We start from the raw sequence: 18680 nt of genomic DNA on the forward strand, positions 1-18680 counted from the left end.
GTTGTGTTGTGACTTGATCATTATCCTTCCCAGTTTTCCCCTCCATTGTCTGTAGTCTGTACCATCCTCAAAATATCAACCTCCTCATTATCACCCCTTTCAAAGTTTATTTTACACTTCCAAACTAATTACAGAAAAATAAAAACTTTTACTAAACTCAAGTTTTTGTTGTAGTTGCTGAAAAGGGTCAAAAAATGGTTCTCAATCTTACCATGAGTAGAAATAACAACGGTAATACATACCTCTTCAAGAAAAATATACATATATTAAATTATGCTTTCTTGGAATCTAGAAGAGGTTTTACTTTGAACTTGCGGTCAACATTGTTGGGCTACTCTTGTCATTCATGCAACAACGTCTGTTGGAGTCTTTGGATTTGCTAGAATAAAATTGTTTTTTTATATTACATACAATCAAAATTACTACACGGCTACTCACATAGAACAGAACAAATATTCAGTTAGCTAACTATTCATGCCTAACAGGTTAGAATGTCTGTTGAAATTTTGCATACATGAAATGAACACTAACGAGTTCACGTGCCTTAATTCATTGTCGTGTAATACTATCCTGCTTCTCCCACACCAGCTGCTTAAAACCAAAGGAACCACTTGCGTCGTTGCCGTTCAGCTCTACTGGTGTTGGGGGTTATGGTGATTCTATCGTTGTTTTTGACAAGCCATTTGCCGAAATCGGGTGAAGAAACTAGCTCTTCCAATGCTTTTTCAGTGGAGCCTCTGGTGAACTCTTCCCACTCGTTCTTGGTGAATCTTCTCCTTTCAGGTGTGCTGTGGAAACTCGAAAGGTACAACTCTTTACCTAACTGCTCCCTACGCAGTCTCTGGCTAAGATCTGCTTAATACAGAGCATGTGTGAAATGCACATCTCAGGTAGGTAAGAGACGTCATTGTTTCTTTTTATCAGTTAAAAGGATAGTGGAAAGAAGCAAACCTTTGTCAGAAGAACTGCATGGAGACAGGTTAAAAGCTTTGGATCGAGGCCTCACAAACTTGTAGTCTTCATTGCCTTTAATCTTGTACATATATTCCTCGAGAGAATCTTCAAAAGGTGAAGAATTGGGAATATATGACCTTCTGCGATTCTTTTTAGGCGATTTCATTAAAGCTCTGCACAAGTATTTCATAAATGTTATGTTATGCACTGCAAATCATGCAATACATGGAACAAGTAAAACCAGCTATATGCAAAAGTACTTTCCTAATCAGATGCAGAAATATTTTAAGTTAACAAAGTTAGAGAATCTATTACTAACATTTTTTTTTATCAGTGTTTTGGACCTGAACAAACAAAAGTGGATACAAATCTAAATATTAGATTGCTATGACTAAGCACCAGAACCAGAAAAACAGCCTTACTTGTACATGTGGCGAAGGACTCTCAATTTTAAGACTCTTCTCAAAATGGAAGAAACCATGATTCCAAATGCTAATGCCTCCATTGCGAGTAGGGGATCAGCAGAACTCTGGAAACAGCATAAACTTATAAATGTGAAATCCTTCTTAAAGAAGAGAATTTGTTATAAAATGATGGTTGCCTAAAGATTGTTCATACAAAAGAAAGAATTAAAACTTATACGATTCATGACAAATACCTGAAGGATCATAACAGCTGCCAAGATTCTGATGGACCATGCAACAAACATAGATGTGCTTAAATCAATTGATCCATCTTCTGTTAGGACAAGTTTGCGAACCACCCAGAAGCCCAACCATGCTCCACCCAAAATAACAAAAGCCAGTAGAAATATTGCCAACTGCAATAGTTAATGATCAGATGAGCAGTACAACCAATTTACAATGTAATCCTTAATAGTATGAATCACGTGCCATTAAAGTGCAGGCATGGAGCAGCATAGCTCCATGGAATAAATTTAAAGAAGCAGGCAAACAAGAATATAACAATTAACACCCGATGCCTTCTTTAATATAAATAGGTCACAAGGTACAAGAAAAATAACAAGAATTTCTATTTAATAAATGGCTGTTTATTAGTAAGTTCCCAGTGAATTATATAAACAACCAAAAATACTATTTTCAATTAAAAATATATATATATATCTTTAAATGGCTTTGCCATGCTATCAACTGGAAATGGGAAAACGCACCTTATTGATATGGTTGGTTCAACTTGTAAAGAAAACAAGGTGATAACCATATGTAGAAGTAATGAAGGCCTAGAAAGTACTAGCTTCCTACATACTAGCTAATTTACAGAAAGCTAAACGGTTTTTCGTTGGCTAATTGCCATTCCTTTGTTTAAATTTCCAACTATATTTATATGGTGTCTTCTCAAGCCTGGCCATAAAATGCAATGGAGTAATGAAAACAAAAGACTATACAGGATAAATCAACTTACATACAGGATTGTACATGTCTTCATTAATTCCAATCTCCGTCAGCACTGAACGCAGCAATCCAGGTATATAGCGAAGAAGAAAGGATCCAAGACCAACCTAATAAATCAGTGAGATTTCCACATGGATCATTTTAATGCAAAATGAAAGGAGTAGAAAGTATTTAAAGCTGATACTCACAATAGATGAATAAATAAAAATAGCAAGTGAGCCCTTTCGACCAGTTGGAAGAAGCTTCATCCCCTGTCAATGATCATGAAACATAATGTCAATTCATAGTATGAGAAAAAGAAACAAACTTAGGTTTCCAAACATCAATAAGGGCAAATTCGTTCTACTTGAAGTTGAAAGAATGATAGACACAAAAGCTATGTGTTCGCTGTTCAGTTCAATCTAAGAAGGATCACCATATGATAAAATCATGAATAACATTGAACAAACTTATTTCAGGCACATCAAAATTGAATACGGATAAAAGTCTTTAAACATCAATAACAGCAAATTTATTCTACTAGAAGTTGAAAAGATGAAAGATGCAAAAGTGATGTATTCACTGTTCAGTTCAAGCTAAGAAGGATTACCATATGATAAAATAATGAATTAAATTGAAGAAACTTATTTCATGCATATCAAAACTGAATAAGAATAAAAGTTTCAAACTTCAAGTGAAATGTGAAATAATGGGTTATTTTAATTAGTTATGGAATCCCATCGCCTACAATTATTATAGCAAACAAGAGAGCCAATTGGAATGAAACGAAGAACATCGAACAAAATAAAAACTATAATTATATACCTATGAGTATTATGAGAAATGGAGGAGAAGTCATATTAGCATCATGGATCACATTTTTTAAACTACTAGATTATCCTGCCTAAACAAAAATAAAGAAGCTACGAGACAAAAATGATGTAGACCGTTGATGAATATTTCAAGTTCCAAGCCACTAGCAGCAACCATAAAAATAATGAACAACAATACTCAATATCGAATGGTTGGTCATATAATATAAGCCAACTATGAACTAACAGCTTTCTTGCACATTTCCTAAATCGTAATCTTTATATGGCCTAGAAATTGCAAACGAGATTCATATAATCTATATTGTAGGAAGGAAACTACATTACCTGAAAAAGGACCATCAATATTACAAGGATGACCCCAATTGCCATTGCACTGCTGTAGTAAAATACCAATGACTTGCTTAGAGAGGAAGCCAAGCTCATCATGACTATGCCCACTATAAAAAATATTACACGATATAGAAAAAATTCTGCAAAAAAAAAAAAAAACACGGCAATTGAACCAGTTACTAGTGCAAGGATTAATATGAAAGGAAAAGTAAATAATAATTAAAAGAGTCACCTTCTTCAATGGACACCTCAAATCTTTCCAAGGATGAACTAGCTGTCCGAATATCCAAGACCTTATGGTCAAAAGGTGACATGGACTTAACCCAGGAACCCTTAACTTTCTCCCACTGACCCTGAGGGCACATCCCTATCCCCAAAGATAAATTCCTGCATAGGGATCACAACATTCTTAAATATCAAAAAATCCACCGATGATATAAAATTATGGGACAATACCTCCTTATATGCATGAAAGGCATATCACATTTTGACTCACCTATGAAAACAAACCTCAGCATTTGGCAGGAAGACACTAGTATTTGTCCCTGACAACTTCACCTTCACTGAGTGAGCAATCTTCTTCAGATTTTTAAGCCTTGACAGTCCATGTATATGAACTCTTTCACAAACCATGGAAGTGCCAGGCTTGGAACCAGGAGAGTTTTTCACGGGCAAGCCAAGAGATAATTGCAATGAAGCAGATTGAGCAACAACTGCAAAACCAACAATGTAAATCAGAAGATTACTTATCAACAATTAAAGCTTCCACACGCACCCATAGCAAAGGTTTTTCACCCATCTATTAATAGTCATCAATCTATCAGTTTCTAGGAAGCATGTTGCTTAACAGATAAATCATCAAAGACTGCCATCTAGGTGGCACCGCAGCAGTTTGTAAACAGAATCAACTGTAACACTAGGAAAACATTGAGTAATACAAATAAAAAATAAAAAGTATGAATTCTTGTTACTAACATTGGGAAGCACAGCTCATAATATGTCTTCTGTGAATGAGCAGAGGCAAACGATAGTCTCATGGAAAATCATGTTTAAGTCTTTTGTAAAGATAAAGAGAGCTAGATTGCTTCTCTAGCTATGATAAACACAATCTACCCCCATTTTGATTAGATAGACAAATGTTCCTGACAGAACTCTTACTACCCCCATTAAGCATGCCTTGGTTGTGAGGAAGTAAAAATGACAAAAGTATAATACTGTTAAAATCAGCAGATATTACATTAAAACCCATTTCACTTCTTTAGAGATTTGAACATTTTCCCATTTTGATCCTCAAAATGTGCAAGCAAATGAAATTTTAAACTTGGTATTTAATTTGTCATGTATAAAATCTCCATTATATCAAATACTAGTTTCATGGAGATAAATTATTTTCATTTTGTATACTGATAAGTAGATGCATTCCAGATTACATAAACCAGTAATATAGATAGGGCAAGAAAACCAAAATTCCAAACACATAAAATTCATACCCCATTTTATGGCATAAAGAAAAGTTGCAAAAAAAGGAGGGGCCTTTCCATCATTTTGGATCCGAATAAAAATCAAAGAAAGCAATTTAAATTATTTTTAAACTTCTGGATAACAATGGGTTTGAGCCTTCGATTTTCTTGGTATTTTCATAAGAAAAAATGAAAAAATAAAAACTTGGAACCTTTTTCGTTTTACCTCAATTTTATCGGCAACGAAACCAAACTGAACGTAAAAGGAAAAAAAATACAAATAATTTATACAAAAGAGTAGAAAAGCAAAACCTAGTTTGAGGATTTCAAAGGTGTTGAAACTTAGAAAAACGCAACCAAAGAGTGTCCACGAGAAAGTACCTAGAACACGTTCATTGGCAGGTTCTATGGAAAATGAACATGGAAGTGCCAGCAAGATAAAGCAGAGAACGAAGGCGGACATTCCAACTGGGTACGCAAAATCCATTGTTTCAGGGCTCCCAGTCCCAGACACAGAGACAGATAGAGAGAGAGAGAGAGACTGGAGGAAGGAACGGCGCGGGTTGAAAATATGGAATGTTATGGAGGGTAATTCTGCGATTTTACAGGAGCTTAGCATTAGTAGGGCCGTTAACCGACATTACTTATTGGGGCCACTGAATTGGGTTAAACCTGTCATCAAGTTGATAAGTTAATCCTTCCATCAGCCCATGTTAGGTCCATCAACCATTATGAACCATTTTACCATTTTTATTGAAAAAAAAAAATTGATAAATATTGGTACCCGTAATACTGTTTGCTTAAAATACGTAGCTGCGAATATATTTGAATAACTCCAGAGAGGTTCTAATATATATAATTTAATATTATTAACCAAAAAAAAAAAAATATATATATATATATAATTTAATATTAAAATTTAAAAATTTTACGATGACAATAATGAAAATTTAAAATATAAAAAAATTTACAAAATTATTAAAAATTATTGGATATCAATAAATAATATAAATATTTAATAAAAATTGATGAAATTTTATTTTTAAAAAATAAAAACTTTAATATAAATATTAAAATTAATCTATTTAATTAATTGATTATCAAATTAATTATAAAGATTATAAAAATATTGAATTTATATTATATTTTTTAAAATCAATTAATTTATAAAAACGTTAATAATCATAAATATATCATTATTAATAAACAATCTGTAAAAATATATATTTTATAAAATATTTAAACAATAATTATTATAATTACGTTAAATTTCATAAATATTATTTCAGTACCAAATAAAATAATTGGTCATTAAAAATTAATATTTTTTTATTTTTATTTTAAAATGTAAAATATGTGAAATAATTATTAACATATTATTTTTTTAATAATTTTATACGTAATTATTAATATATCAATCATATGAATTTTTTATTAAATATAACTATACTTGATGATAATTATTATTAGATATTAATTAACTGTATACACAACTATTTTTATATTCTTTGATGGTTTTGTCACACAAAATATATTCCCTCTATATATTTCTATTTTTGTTTATGTTCTAATTTTTTTTATTTTATATATTTATATAGATATTAAATTTATTACTATCAAAAAATATAATAATAGGTAGGTAAACTTGTGATTTATATATTAATTTTTTCCTAAAAATGTAATAGGTAGACTTATCTAATAAATTTTTACACATTGTTTATTAAATGCGAATTTTATATTTTTATTTGATTAATTTTTGTAAGGCAGTTAAAAGATAAAGAAAATATATATATATATATATATATATATATATATATATTAATAAAGTTAGTTGAGCAACAAAATTTTACTAAACATCATTCATATTTATAAATTTTTAATAATTTTTTTAAATTAAAAAATAAATAAATTTAATAAATATTTCCAAAACTTTTATAGAAATTTTAATTTCTACAAAAATTATAGATTTTTTAATCGAATTGTAAAGGAATTGATTTTTATAATTTGTTGAAAATTAAAAAAAATCAAAAAATTACATTAATGTTATAAAAAAATTATTTATTTTTATTTGGAACTTAAAATTTATTTCCACCTATCAAAAAAAAAAAAAAAAGGAGGAAATTTTCACTACTTTTTCAATTTTTTAAAACTTGCATAATATTATGCAGGAAGTGAAATCTTTTTTATTCCCTCCATGTATACAAAGAAATTCAGATAATTGAAACGCACAATACGATTAGCATACCAATTAAAACATATTTTTGTAGTCTAAGTACATAACTTTAGACTTAAAAAATTTATAAAGAGTTCTTTTTTTGTAGTAAAAAAATGGAAGCGAGCGATTACGATTAATATGTATTGCCAATTGATACTAATTAATTAAGTGAAATTGGGCACGGTGCCAGATGAACTAATGCTGGTACATGAAACATAATATTTAATCCAAAAAACATGTAAATTGTTTTTTGGGTTGCCAACAGCATGCATGCAGAGAACGCACGCTTAAGTAACCTTTAAAGAAGGCAAGTGGTGCTTTAAACATTTATACATGCCCATTGTCCAGGGTGAATGCATTCACAAAGCACATATAAAAGTGAATGAATAAATAAATAAATAAAATAAGAAGCTTTTGACCGTTTGATTAAAGGCGTGGAAGATAAAGTAATCTGAATATATCATTGATCAATTATTCTGCAGTAAACCCAAAAAAGGCACAGTGTTCATACAGATTTTTGAACATGAAAAAAAGTGAGTTTTTTAGTGGCAGGAGCACTTGGAAATCTTTGGTGTGATAGCTAGCTAGTTTTGTTTTTATCTTTGGATCAGTGGATTTTTAGTCCTCCAATGAATCAATTTTTTTGTTTGTTTTATACTTTTAGAGCACTGTGAAGAGAATTCAAGATAACGTTTATAATTTGTTAGAGGACTACGACATCCCTTTGGTTTTGTCATTGGCGTCATTTCACCGTGCAACACCCAAAAAAGTCTTGTGTGCGAGCTCCTAAATCACAACCACAACCCTTTTATGGAGGAATTATATCATACAGGATTAATGTATTTTTGTGTCTTTCACTTTTAAAATTTTATAATTTAGATAATTTAATTTTCAAAAGTAACCATTTTTTAGATTTTTAATTTATTTATTTATAACAGATTGATTTAGTTCTCAAATTAATTAAACACATTGGTAATAATTTTGTTTACAAAGTTGTTTTATTCTCCTTGATAAGACTTTAATTTCATTCTCGCAAATTCTGTTACAAATTTCTAAATAGAACCATTACTAATTTATTTAGAGAAAATTGAGAAATAAATAAAATGGAAAAATTAAGATTACCAAAATTTAATTAACTGCGCATATATATATATTTATATATGAGAGAGAGAAAGATGAAACAAGATATGGGCATCCATTAAAGACAAAAAGTAATTGAAAGCAAAGCTAATTAGGCTGCCTGCTACCATACTTATTCTCCTGTATATAAGTATATAGATGGCGACGGGTCTGCTACTTCGGCTTCTGCCTTCTATAAGTACCAGTTTCAATAGTTTCCTTAAGCAACACTTCAAAGGTTGCTTAATACACACACTTTACCAGAACATGCAGTACTTTGTTATTAATTTGTCCACTACTTCCGTTAATTTAATGAACAAAGGGTAAAATCAGTATGCGTAGGACCACCACTACAACTGTACCAGCCCTTTTTTCTGTTAGGCTAGGTCCCATTTCGGGGCCTCTGCTTCTCCACCTCTGCTTCTCCACTATCAAAAGTATAGCGCGATGATGAAACAATGGAAAATTAAGCATAGAGTGGGTCCAAAATAATCAGATTTGTGTCCCATCTTCTATCTCAATATTACTTATTCCATTATTATTATTATTATTATTAATGGGTAAATATTTCTTATTCCATTATTGCTTTTATGATTAATTGAGAGTTTAATGAGATATATCTCTGTAGTATATATACTTGAGTCCTTATATTACAATATCATGAAGAGTACAGAATTACACAACGAAAATAAAATAGTGGTTTAAAGGAGTTAATCTAATTAATCTCACGGCGGCAGTAATATACTTCATATTATACGTTCAAATAACTTACATATTCTTCTACTTAATAACTAAGAAAAGAAAAGGAAAAAACTAGCTAATTAAGTTTTGGTGGAAAATGACAACATGTGTCTGAAAGGGAAAAACGAGAATGATGTAAAAAGATATCGGAAAAAGTGAGAAAAAGTGGGAAGTAGCTGCAACTTTGTTTTTATTGGTGGGAAAGGAAAAGAGATAAGGAAGAAAGATGAAGATGAATACTAGTGAGTGAGCCGATGCAGAGTAGCTGTGATTGTTGTACGGTACTGGTTCAAGTACCAACCTCTGCGATGCTCTGCAAGGCTGGCCTCCACTGTCCTCCACCTACACCATATTGCCTCCCCACCCCTCTGCTGCCGCTGCCGCTGCCACTGGCACTGCTTCCTAGACGGCCATGAACCTCATGCTCCATCTGAAAAATATATATATATATAAAAAGAACAATACAAAAGCAAAACATCAAACACTTTATAGCATACTCACACACTTGCAGTGAGAAAATGACTCTTCAAATTTATTTCTTAGAAAAGAAAAAAAAAGAAAAAAAAAAAACATTTTTGGTCATTTATATTGAAATTGAACTTGCCACTTCTGAATAAATTAAAATTGAGAAAAATACGAGTTATCTTTGAAAAAAGCATATATTTAATTAATTTGTAGTTGAGAAGTGAAGACCTCTTGTCATTGGTTAGTAAATCATATTATTAAAATTTGATATGATTATTATTTTGTCTCTTCCGCATTGAATTACCGCACAGCCAATTATTGCATCTCTTCTACGTCTTATGCCTTATTATTATGCACAACTATATACCCAATAAATGATTAAGTCTAACATGATCAATTGAATTCATGTGATTAGTCCAAATGTAATGATTTATATGATTAGTTCCGACAGTATTTCAAATATATATATATATATAGAGAGAGAGAGAGAGGGGCTAGGATCCGATATATGTATGGCAACCCGAAATAGTATTAGCGTAATTATTTTTTTAAAATAAAAAAGAGAAGATTTCTATACTTTTTTTGGGGGTATTTATATGTAAAAAATTATCATTCATACAAGACAAATGCACTAAAATTATGTAAAACATTTCACAAATGATCTTCACAATGAAATATTATTCAAGAGCAAAGCAAGAGTTAATTAGCCAAAAAAAAAAAAAAAAAACGAAGAAATTGAGCAAAGCAAACCTTGGGCTGTATGACTCATATAAGTATGGTCTATAGAGCTTTTGAGTGCATGAACGAAAAATGACATGGTCAGACTCATTCAGAAGTCAGAAATACTATTCGTGCAAATGCCTCAGATTTTGCTTTTCCTTTTCTCCCTATTATTATTACTATTTTTTTTCTCATCGTTAAATGCAAAATCAAAATGTGTCAGTGTATAAAGCCCATGCCTCGAGAGCCGAGGTTTTTAAAACAAAATTTTCAGATTCTTCGAATTACAGAAGATAACTTTAATTAATTCTCCGATCACAGATTAAAAAGAAAAATAAAAAATGGGCTTCTGAATTTCTGATACACACAGATTTCCCTATTATATTTCTGTACATTTTTTTCTTTTTGAAAGAAAAATATGGAAGAGAAGAGCCTTTGGATCTGTGACACTTGGAGATTCTTTTATGCTATGAAATGACAGAAGAAAGGAAGTTACTCTGTCCTTCTAATCTTAATTTCTCAAAGACTCTAACTCCAACGAAGAAAAAATTGAATGACGAAACTACCCTAGTAGAATTACCTAATTTACAAATGCATGCGAAACTCTTAGTAGGTTTACTAATTGTAAGATTAATTATAATTACCTTCGTGGGATTATAATCATTCCGATGATCAGATTTCGGATTCGGGTTAGAACCGCCCGAATCTTTCTTCCTGGGATCGAGGCCAAGCGCACCTTTCTCCAGCAATTTTCCTAGTTTCACGCACCTTTTAGCAGCAAACTCTTTCAACACGTCTGCATAAAAAAATTTTAAAAAAATAATAACAATAATAAATAAATAAAATCAACGTAAAAATATAGGCTTAATTAAAACAGCCACAGGTGGTAATTAATTTTAACTAAGGTTTTTATAAATTACGACACCTTCGAAACTGATAAGGCGATAAACCTGGCCAATAAGCAGAGTGTCATCGGGTCGTAGAAGCTTCAGCTGCTTCAACGGCGTGCCGTTTTCGGACTTCATGGTGGCAGAGGTAACCACCAAGGCCACATAATGACCAGGATTGGAGGCCATGATTTGATTGGCACTCACCGACCAGTAAATCCTCTCGATCTTGTTTCCCGGATGTTGAATCACCACCGTCGCTGCCTCCGCCGCCTGACAGTTCCCCATCTATATATATATCTTTTCCGACCAAGATCACCACTCTGATTTTTTTTTATTATCAATTCGAAAAGTGTTAGTTTCTAACTTCGCTTTGAAGGAAAGAGAAGCGTGTAAGCTCTAATATGACATGGAGGAAGACAAAACAGAAATGACGTGAGATTTTTTGGGGATTCGGAGTGAGTAATAATAATAATAATAATAAGGAGCTTATTATGAATTAAGGTCTTCACCCTTCACCCATTAAATGACCTCTGACGCTCCTTCACGTTCATCGAAGAAAAATAATAATAATAATTTTTTTCTTATTATTATTTGTGCAGAACAGAAAAATTTGAGGAGGGAGAACAATCACTGTAGAAACCTGAGAAGGGAAAGTTTGGGAAGAAACTAGAAATAAAGAAAAAAATGAAAAAAAGTGGGATTTGAAAAGAATAGTGAAAAGGGTTTGTGGATATATATTATATACATATAGAGAGAGAGAGATTTTATAAAGATGAGGTATTGAGGTACCACACACCAAAGAGATGTAGGGAAGGAAGGGAAAGCGTAAAAATGGAGAATTAGAAAGTGAAAGTGTTTTAATGGATTGAGACGTGTTAGATCTGCAAAACCACCTGAGGGTGGGTTGGGTTTGCGTGGACTGTTTTGTTTTGTAGAAAGAGTGCGACCCTACTGGATCTCCCATGCAATTTAGTGGATCTCTATATTACTATATAGCCCCATCTTCATATATACTCATCGCAAAAAAGATTTTTGTTTTTTATTATTATTATTTTTTTCTGGAAATTCACAAAAGAAAAAAAAAAAAAAAAGTAACTAAACAGGGAGCTACATATATATATATATATACTGTATAATTACTTGTTTAATTGGTTAATAATGGCTAAGTAACTAAACAGGGAGCTACATATATACATATACTGTATAATTACTTGTTTAATTGGTTAATAATGGCTAATTGTTTGGTTTTTGTTTTTTAACTATTTAATTTTTTCAAAATAGCTTAGATTATTATACAAATAAAATTTTGGGATGTGACTGAAGGAAAGGAGATTCCACCTCTATATGTCTATGTGGCTAGGAGGATTTACATCTCTCTCTCTCTCTCTCTCTCTCTCTCTCTCATCCTCTGGTCAACAAAATGCTACTTTTTTTTCTTTTTTCTTTTTTCTTTTTTCTTTTTTGAATTTTACATTCCACACCAAATTCAGAATTAGTAACCTCCTCCTATTTTGGTTGTATCTTTCTCCATTACAAGGAGGAAGGCAAAAAAAACAAAAAAAAGAAAAGAAAATAAAAAAAGGAAAGAAGTTTGTTATACAAAACTTCAACTTTAATATTAATGCAGACAAGAAGACTTCAAATATAAAATGTTATCATTTTTCATTATAATACTTTTAATGCAATTAATCCTACTTTCTGACCTAATTTATAACATCCTTCATAGTCAACGCAATAACTCTCAGACCGTTGATAAAATATTATTGGCATCTAAAATTATAATAGATATCTGTTACTTGTCTTTTCAAGATGGGATTTTTTGCACAATGCCCATTTAATTTTAAGTTTTTGCAATTCAGTGTCATGAGTCTTGTTTTTTGCTTTTGCACTTTGATTTTTAAAATTTAATTTTTCAAACACTGTTACTCTTTACCCAACAATGCTTTTTAACAGTTTTAAAATATTGAGTGTACCGACTACAATAATAAAATAATAAAATTATATAGCTTCATAAGATCTTTGCTAGTGAAAGTAAATTGTACATTTTGAAATTATTAAAAAATAAATAAATAATTTGTTTAACTTGAAGGACAAAGGGTCAAAAAAAAAAAATTCAAAGACAAAGAATAAAAACTTAATAATTAAGGGGTGTAGATGCTAAATACCTTTAAAAATAATCAGCTTACCAACTTGCCATTTATTGATGTAACATGCAAAGTAATAAGAAAAACCGAAAAAGAGAAAAGCTTCTTATTTCTTAACTAACTTTGTTATTCATTTTTTAATTATTATTATTAATTAATTAATTAATTATTATCTAAAGGAAATCTCCATGAGGTGGAGAACATGCTAGAATCCATTTTCCATCCGCCAAATATGCATATTCGTAGATAATATTATTTACCAGATTTCTACATCTTGAGTTCTGAATATTAAGCTTTGATTTATTTTCGCCACCACAAGTGTTGGTCGTGGATTATAGGTCCCTTACCATAACCAATTCAATGGTGGTCAAAGACTACTCATCTAAGTGGGTCTGTAACTGATATAATTTTTGGCTTATTTATATCCTCTGACGTGACAAAGACCTTACCAAAATCTATATAATCAAGGAGTTAGGCATTTTTTTTTTTTTTCTCCCGTAGCGATAAGATTATGAAAACAAATGGTAACAAATTATCTAAATCCTTTACAAAACTGTGACTTGAAGAAAGTGGGAAATTTGTTGTTAGTGGCCAAATTGGAGGGTGAAAACCCACCTCCTTATAATAATGAAATTGCACCTAATTACATGTCGAAATTTTGAACAACCATTCCATTAACGCTGCCATCTTTGCATTTGGACCACCACCACCATCCTCTAGAACCAATGACATGCAAATCTTTCTTGGGTCCAGTTTCTCAAATGAAAGGTTCGGATCCAAAATTACTGGGCTAAATGTCTATTCCAGTCTTCATTATTGATGGGCACGATGGAAAGCCCAAAAGAATCCATTATGAGCCATCAACCACCTGAATTCTTTCATGGGCTAACTATATTCAATGTGCTTCGTTGTCAAGAATTTTATGTGGTACCCAAGTGAACCACATACCGATGTCTCTCAAAATTTGTTATTCAGGGTTTCAGTTTAAAATAAAAAATAAAAAAATAAGAAAAATAAGAAAAATGAAAAAAATAAAAAACCAGTATTAGATTATGAGAAAATTTACCAATATATAGAGGTTTGATATGTTAAGAATATATCTCTTAGCGAGAGCTGGTTCTAAAATTTTAAGTGGCCTGTACAAGATTCAAGATTCAATCTCTTTCTCAATTTTCTTTTTTATTTTTTATTTTTATACTTTTTGTATGTTTTATAAACTAACGTTGATATATTTAAAAACACAAATATAAAATAAATAATTTTATATTTAATCTAATTTTTTTGCTCTTTACAATGAATCTGTCAAGAACACCTTTTTAAAATTGCATTAAACTCTTCAATCTTTTTTCTTTTTATTTCATTTTTCATTTCTAGGTAATTGTTTTATAGGATGTATTTTACCTGTTTATAAAAGAAAAAAAGAAGAAGAAGAAACAACAAGAAAACATAACAGAAGAAAAAATATAAGAGTAAATAGAAAAAATTTAAAAAATAAAACTTGGTTTTTGGTAAAACAAAGCCAAAAAAACATATTGGTAAAAATTTTATAACTATATTGTTTAGGTAGACGAGCAAAATATATGAAATGTATTTTTATTAGTTACTTTTTGGAAATGATGCTACTTGCTATGCTTGCTTTAATCATGTGGCCATATTTGATTGTGACATGGGTTATATGCTCTATTTTTTCAATATAGACATATATATTATTCCTCAATTATGTGTGTTTAATTTTAACAAAAACAAATTCCTTTTAAAAACCTCTTTTAATAAAATAAAAAATAAAAAATACTTGTATATATGTATACTGTGTGCATTATTATTAGGCCTGTGCGCACCATCTACACAATCTTAGGACAGGCTCTGCTCCAACCTCATATTGGATTCGAATCCGACCTGTTGTATCCGTGCTGTTGTGAACAAAGATAAAATGCTTAATCACTGAAACTACCGTTTCATCTCCAATATGTTCTGACTTTAACAGATATTACTGTGAAGTTTGTATGATATATGAACACTATTATCATAAGGGCACGGTACCTCTTACTAACCGATTTTTAGACCTATAGTTTTCTTTTGAAGCTCTTTATAATCTTTAAAATAGCGACAAAAAAGACCAACTTATATAGATAACTTATATAGATGTGGAAGTAAGGGGAATGATTTGTGGTAATCGTCCACATTGTCTTAAATGCAAGAAAAGGGTCATGGACAGCAAAAAATCAAAAGGAATAGATGATTTATTTAATCAGCATAATTTTTGCTCTGCGAAAATGTTATCCCATTGTAATGATGGTGAAACATTTATTTCGTGTCTTTGTGTGCATCTTCTTCTTCATTACAAAGTACACGATAAATTCATTATCTCCCAGGGGACAAAAATCCGCAATCATTTTCCTTATCTGGACCCCAAAAAGTACAACGCAACGAAGAATATGAAGGATGCTAAGGAACCCCAAGACGGAAAAAAGAAAAAAGTCACCAATCCTTTAAATGGTCCCTTGTCTATTGCTACTTAATTTGGAATTTCTCTAACGAAGTTTCCTGCAAAATTCTGCTGCCTTACTTTTCCCTGTCACCGTCAAAAATTAACTTGCATACAGATGGATTTAAATCTCCCTGATACAGTTTATTCACTCGGCTATGACACTAGCACTGCAAAACTTTGAACCTTTCCTGTGAAAAAAAAAAAAAAAAAAAAAGCGAGATAAAGATTAAAAAGAAGGGGAAAACCAAAAATATGGTTGTTATTACTTTGTAGCAATATACTATCTGTTACAATGTCTGTTTCCAAAGATTACATAGTTCCTGATCTTTACTGCAATGAATCAGCCGAAGATGTTGTTCATTCCTCGGATGCTAACATTTCTGTCCAACATTTTCATGAAAATTTGGATTTATCGTCTGATGAAGAGAGTTCCATTGATGTTGCCTTTGATTCCGAGGTTGATCAGTTTCTGGATTATTCAGAATTGAAACGAAGATTCTGCAGCAGTTCTGGTTCTGTCACTTCTCGAATTGAAGTAGTAAACTGGATGCTAAAGGTGGTTGATTCTTGGAAATGCAAACTTTCGTTTTCTGTCTTTCTTGTTTTTCTTTCCATTCCTTTTGATGTGTTTTTCTCATTTCTCATCAGGTCCATTCTTACTACAATTTTAGGCCTGAAACTGCATATCTCTCTGTCAACTATTTGGATCGTTTCCTTCTGTCTCATAGCTTGCCAGTAAATGTTAAAATTCTTTTGTAATTTTTTGTTCCTATACTTCTTATCCAAACAGAACTTATGTAATGTTATTGTGTTTTGTTTGGTTATTGAAGCAAGGGAAAGGATGGTCTTTGCAGCTGTTATCTGTTGCTTGCCTTGCTCTGGCTGCTAAAATGGAGGAAATAAGTGTCCCATTTCTATTAGACTTGCAGATAATGGAACCCAGATTCATGTTTAAGCCAAAAACAGTTCAAAGAATGGAACTCATGGTTCTGAGCACTCTCAAATGGAGATTACGCCCAATAACACCTTTTGATTTCCTCCATTATTTCATTGCTAAGCTTGAAGGTTTTGGTAATTTCCGTTCTGAAAGCTACAACAATGTCATTTCTCAAGCCTCGGATATCATTTTAAGAACATGTCGAGGTAATTAATTAATCTTGTGGATGATCAATAAGCCATTTTAATACTCCATTTTCTTTCTTCTAAACAAAGTTTTTACATTATGATTACCAGTTATGGACTTTCTTGATTACCCACCTTCAGCAATAGCGGCAGCTTCTGTGCTGTGCTTGACTGATCAATATGTTGACCAGATATCAGGAGGCTTCCACCAGAGAGTGAGCAGAGTAAGTAAGCCTTTTTGTATTTTGCTTTCAAGTTTGTTGTCTATTTGCTGCTACCTCTCACATGGCTAAGCATTTACGTCTCTTACTGACCATTTTCTGCATATTTAAAAGCCTGAAACTCCTTGCCAGATAAAAAAAATATTTGGCTGGTAGTGACAAAATTTATATATATATATATATATATTTACAAGTAGTACTGGTCGATGGAAATTACAGACTGCAAAAGTTTAAGAAAATGACTGGTCATTGAAGGGCATTGGTTTGATTTTCAGAATGGTTGTTGCTGTTTGGTGCAGGAAAGGCTGAGAAAATGCTACAGCCTCATGAAGCAGAAAATTAGCCTATTTTCACACACCAGAAAACAAATAATATTGCAGGCAGTACGACCAAGCCCTGTTGTTGTTATGGTTGATGGTGATGCTATTGGTGGAAGCTGCAATGCTCCCAAAGATTGGGGTGACCAAAACTTGAAGCCAAGACAAAGCTCACTGCTCAACAAGTGCTGAAAAACGAAAAAGGAAAATAAAAATATAACCAAAAAAAAAAACCATTGCTTTCCCAATTTCCAATTTGATTCTTGATTTTATTTTAATCTTTTTTGTGTGCATGTGTGATTTTAAAGGGTGATTGTGAGGATTTTTTTTACCCCCTTCTTTTTATGCTGTTTGACATGGATTTGGGGGGTTATTCAATCTTTCTTGTAAACAATTTGTAAAAACAAAAAATTTTGAAAATTTAGCAACGTTTGTGTGAATCCATGCCAAAATAATGGTAAAGTACTGGCTCCAAACCTGATATGGCTGACATTAATGTTGAAAAATGACAAGCAATCGGGACTAGGACATCATCTCAAAGTCCTTTCGCCATGGTGTAAGTTGGACTTCTTGTATAGCAATGACTGCTTTTTGTGACGTAACAGTAGTACTGTATATAGATATGTTATTATATAGTTTGACATTTCAATCCCCAGTTATTCCCTATTATTTAAAAAAAAAAAAAATCCCAATAATTCCAAATTCAAATCTTTGTATGTATTCTATAAAAAATAAATAAATAAATAATCAAGCCCTGTTAAACTTTCATACGCGACCCTTCTTTTACGTGTTCAAACTGATTCAATCCTTTTTTTTTTTTTTTTGGTAATAATTTATTCAATCGGTTTGGTGAAAGGGATAACTCTGCTCCCTATATAGGGGGCTGAGAAAGTGTTATTCTTATCTTGCCCGACGATTCTTTTTGGTTCATTTTAGAAATGACCTGCATTGTGTAGTATATAATTAATCCCTTTTCTCCTCTTTTTCTGAAAATTCGATTTCTGATATATATCCATTTCAATAAAATGCTTTCCATGCTTTTCTCAAAAGTTCTCTCAAGCCTAATGCTACATCCCTATACTCAATCCTCTCTTTTGTTGTTTTTTTGGAGCGTCTTGTCCCCATTTTACCATTGAAAATAAAGAGAAAAGATTAAGGTAGGATTATTTAACTAATAAGTATGATAATTTTTTAGAAATCATAGTTTGGAACCCTCAAATTTTGCTATAGAGAAAGTAGAATATTTGCCATTAAAATATTTGAGATTGAG

The 18680-nt window shown here is 31.5% G+C and overlaps 3 protein-coding genes across 4 annotated transcripts; 1 reads left to right on the forward strand and 2 right to left on the reverse strand.

Moving 5' to 3' along the window:
- Positions 1–343: 343 nt before the first annotated feature.
- Positions 344–5531, reverse strand: LOC107424925 (uncharacterized). The gene is made up of 10 exons (XM_016034819.4): positions 5350–5531; positions 4005–4221; positions 3741–3895; positions 3503–3648; positions 2555–2617; positions 2381–2473; positions 1613–1774; positions 1377–1483; positions 952–1127; positions 344–852 (listed from the first exon to the last, which is right to left on the reverse strand). The coding sequence occupies exons 1-10, from the start codon at positions 5453–5455 to the stop codon at positions 593–595; spliced, it is 1485 nt and encodes a 494-aa protein (XP_015890305.2). The 5' UTR covers positions 5456–5531; the 3' UTR covers positions 344–592.
- Positions 5532–8999: 3468 nt separating this feature from the next.
- LOC107424956 (uncharacterized) lies at positions 9000–11967 on the reverse strand. Of its 2 annotated transcripts, XM_048479892.2 has the most exons (4): positions 11628–11967; positions 11154–11438; positions 10873–11024; positions 9000–9473 (listed from the first exon to the last, which is right to left on the reverse strand). In XM_048479892.2, the coding sequence occupies exons 2-4, from the start codon at positions 11401–11403 to the stop codon at positions 9333–9335; spliced, it is 543 nt and encodes a 180-aa protein (XP_048335849.2). In that variant the 5' UTR covers positions 11404–11438; positions 11628–11967; the 3' UTR covers positions 9000–9332. The 2 variants fall into 2 exon arrangements, with proteins under 2 accessions (XP_048335849.2, XP_015890350.3); XM_016034864.4 differs by having other exon boundaries at positions 11154–11965.
- Positions 11968–15896: 3929 nt separating this feature from the next.
- On the forward strand, positions 15897–17850 carry LOC107424955 (cyclin-D1-1). Its single transcript, XM_016034863.4, has 5 exons — positions 15897–16306; positions 16399–16485; positions 16581–16893; positions 16984–17096; positions 17393–17850. Exons 1-5 carry the CDS (start codon positions 16043–16045, stop codon positions 17600–17602), a joined length of 987 nt encoding a protein of 328 aa, XP_015890349.1. The 5' UTR covers positions 15897–16042; the 3' UTR covers positions 17603–17850.
- Positions 17851–18680: the final 830 nt, after the last annotated feature.

The sequence above is a fragment of the Ziziphus jujuba genome, chromosome 7 (assembly GCF_031755915.1).
Source record: "Ziziphus jujuba cultivar Dongzao chromosome 7, ASM3175591v1".
Taxonomy (NCBI): Eukaryota; Viridiplantae; Streptophyta; class Magnoliopsida; order Rosales; family Rhamnaceae; genus Ziziphus; species Ziziphus jujuba.

Excerpts from the sequence above, each read along its gene's own strand:
- LOC107424925 (XM_016034819.4), bottom strand. The coding sequence starts at position 5,455 with ATGGATTTTGCGTACCCAGTTGGAATGTCCGCCTTCGTTCTCTGCTTT. Across the intron at positions 2,618-3,502 it reads TATTGATGGTCCTTTTTCAG|GGGATGAAGCTTCTTCCAAC; the intron begins GTAATGTAGTTT and ends GATCATTGACAG. Across the intron at positions 2,474-2,554 it reads TTTTTATTTATTCATCTATT|GTTGGTCTTGGATCCTTTCT; the intron begins GTGAGTATCAGC and ends CTGATTTATTAG.
- LOC107424956 (XM_048479892.2), bottom strand. The coding sequence starts at position 11,403 with ATGGGGAACTGTCAGGCGGCGGAGGCAGCGACGGTGGTGATTCAACAT. Across the intron at positions 11,025-11,153 it reads TCGCCTTATCAGTTTCGAAG|ACGTGTTGAAAGAGTTTGCT; the intron begins GTGTCGTAATTT and ends TTTTTTATGCAG. Across the intron at positions 9,474-10,872 it reads ATGATTATAATCCCACGAAG|ATGGAGCATGAGGTTCATGG; the intron begins GTAATTATAATT and ends TATATTTTTCAG.
- LOC107424955 (XM_016034863.4), top strand. The coding sequence starts at position 16,043 with ATGTCTGTTTCCAAAGATTACATAGTTCCTGATCTTTACTGCAATGAA. Across the intron at positions 16,486-16,580 it reads TTCTGTCTCATAGCTTGCCA|CAAGGGAAAGGATGGTCTTT; the intron begins GTAAATGTTAAA and ends TGGTTATTGAAG. Across the intron at positions 17,097-17,392 it reads TCCACCAGAGAGTGAGCAGA|GAAAGGCTGAGAAAATGCTA; the intron begins GTAAGTAAGCCT and ends TGTTTGGTGCAG.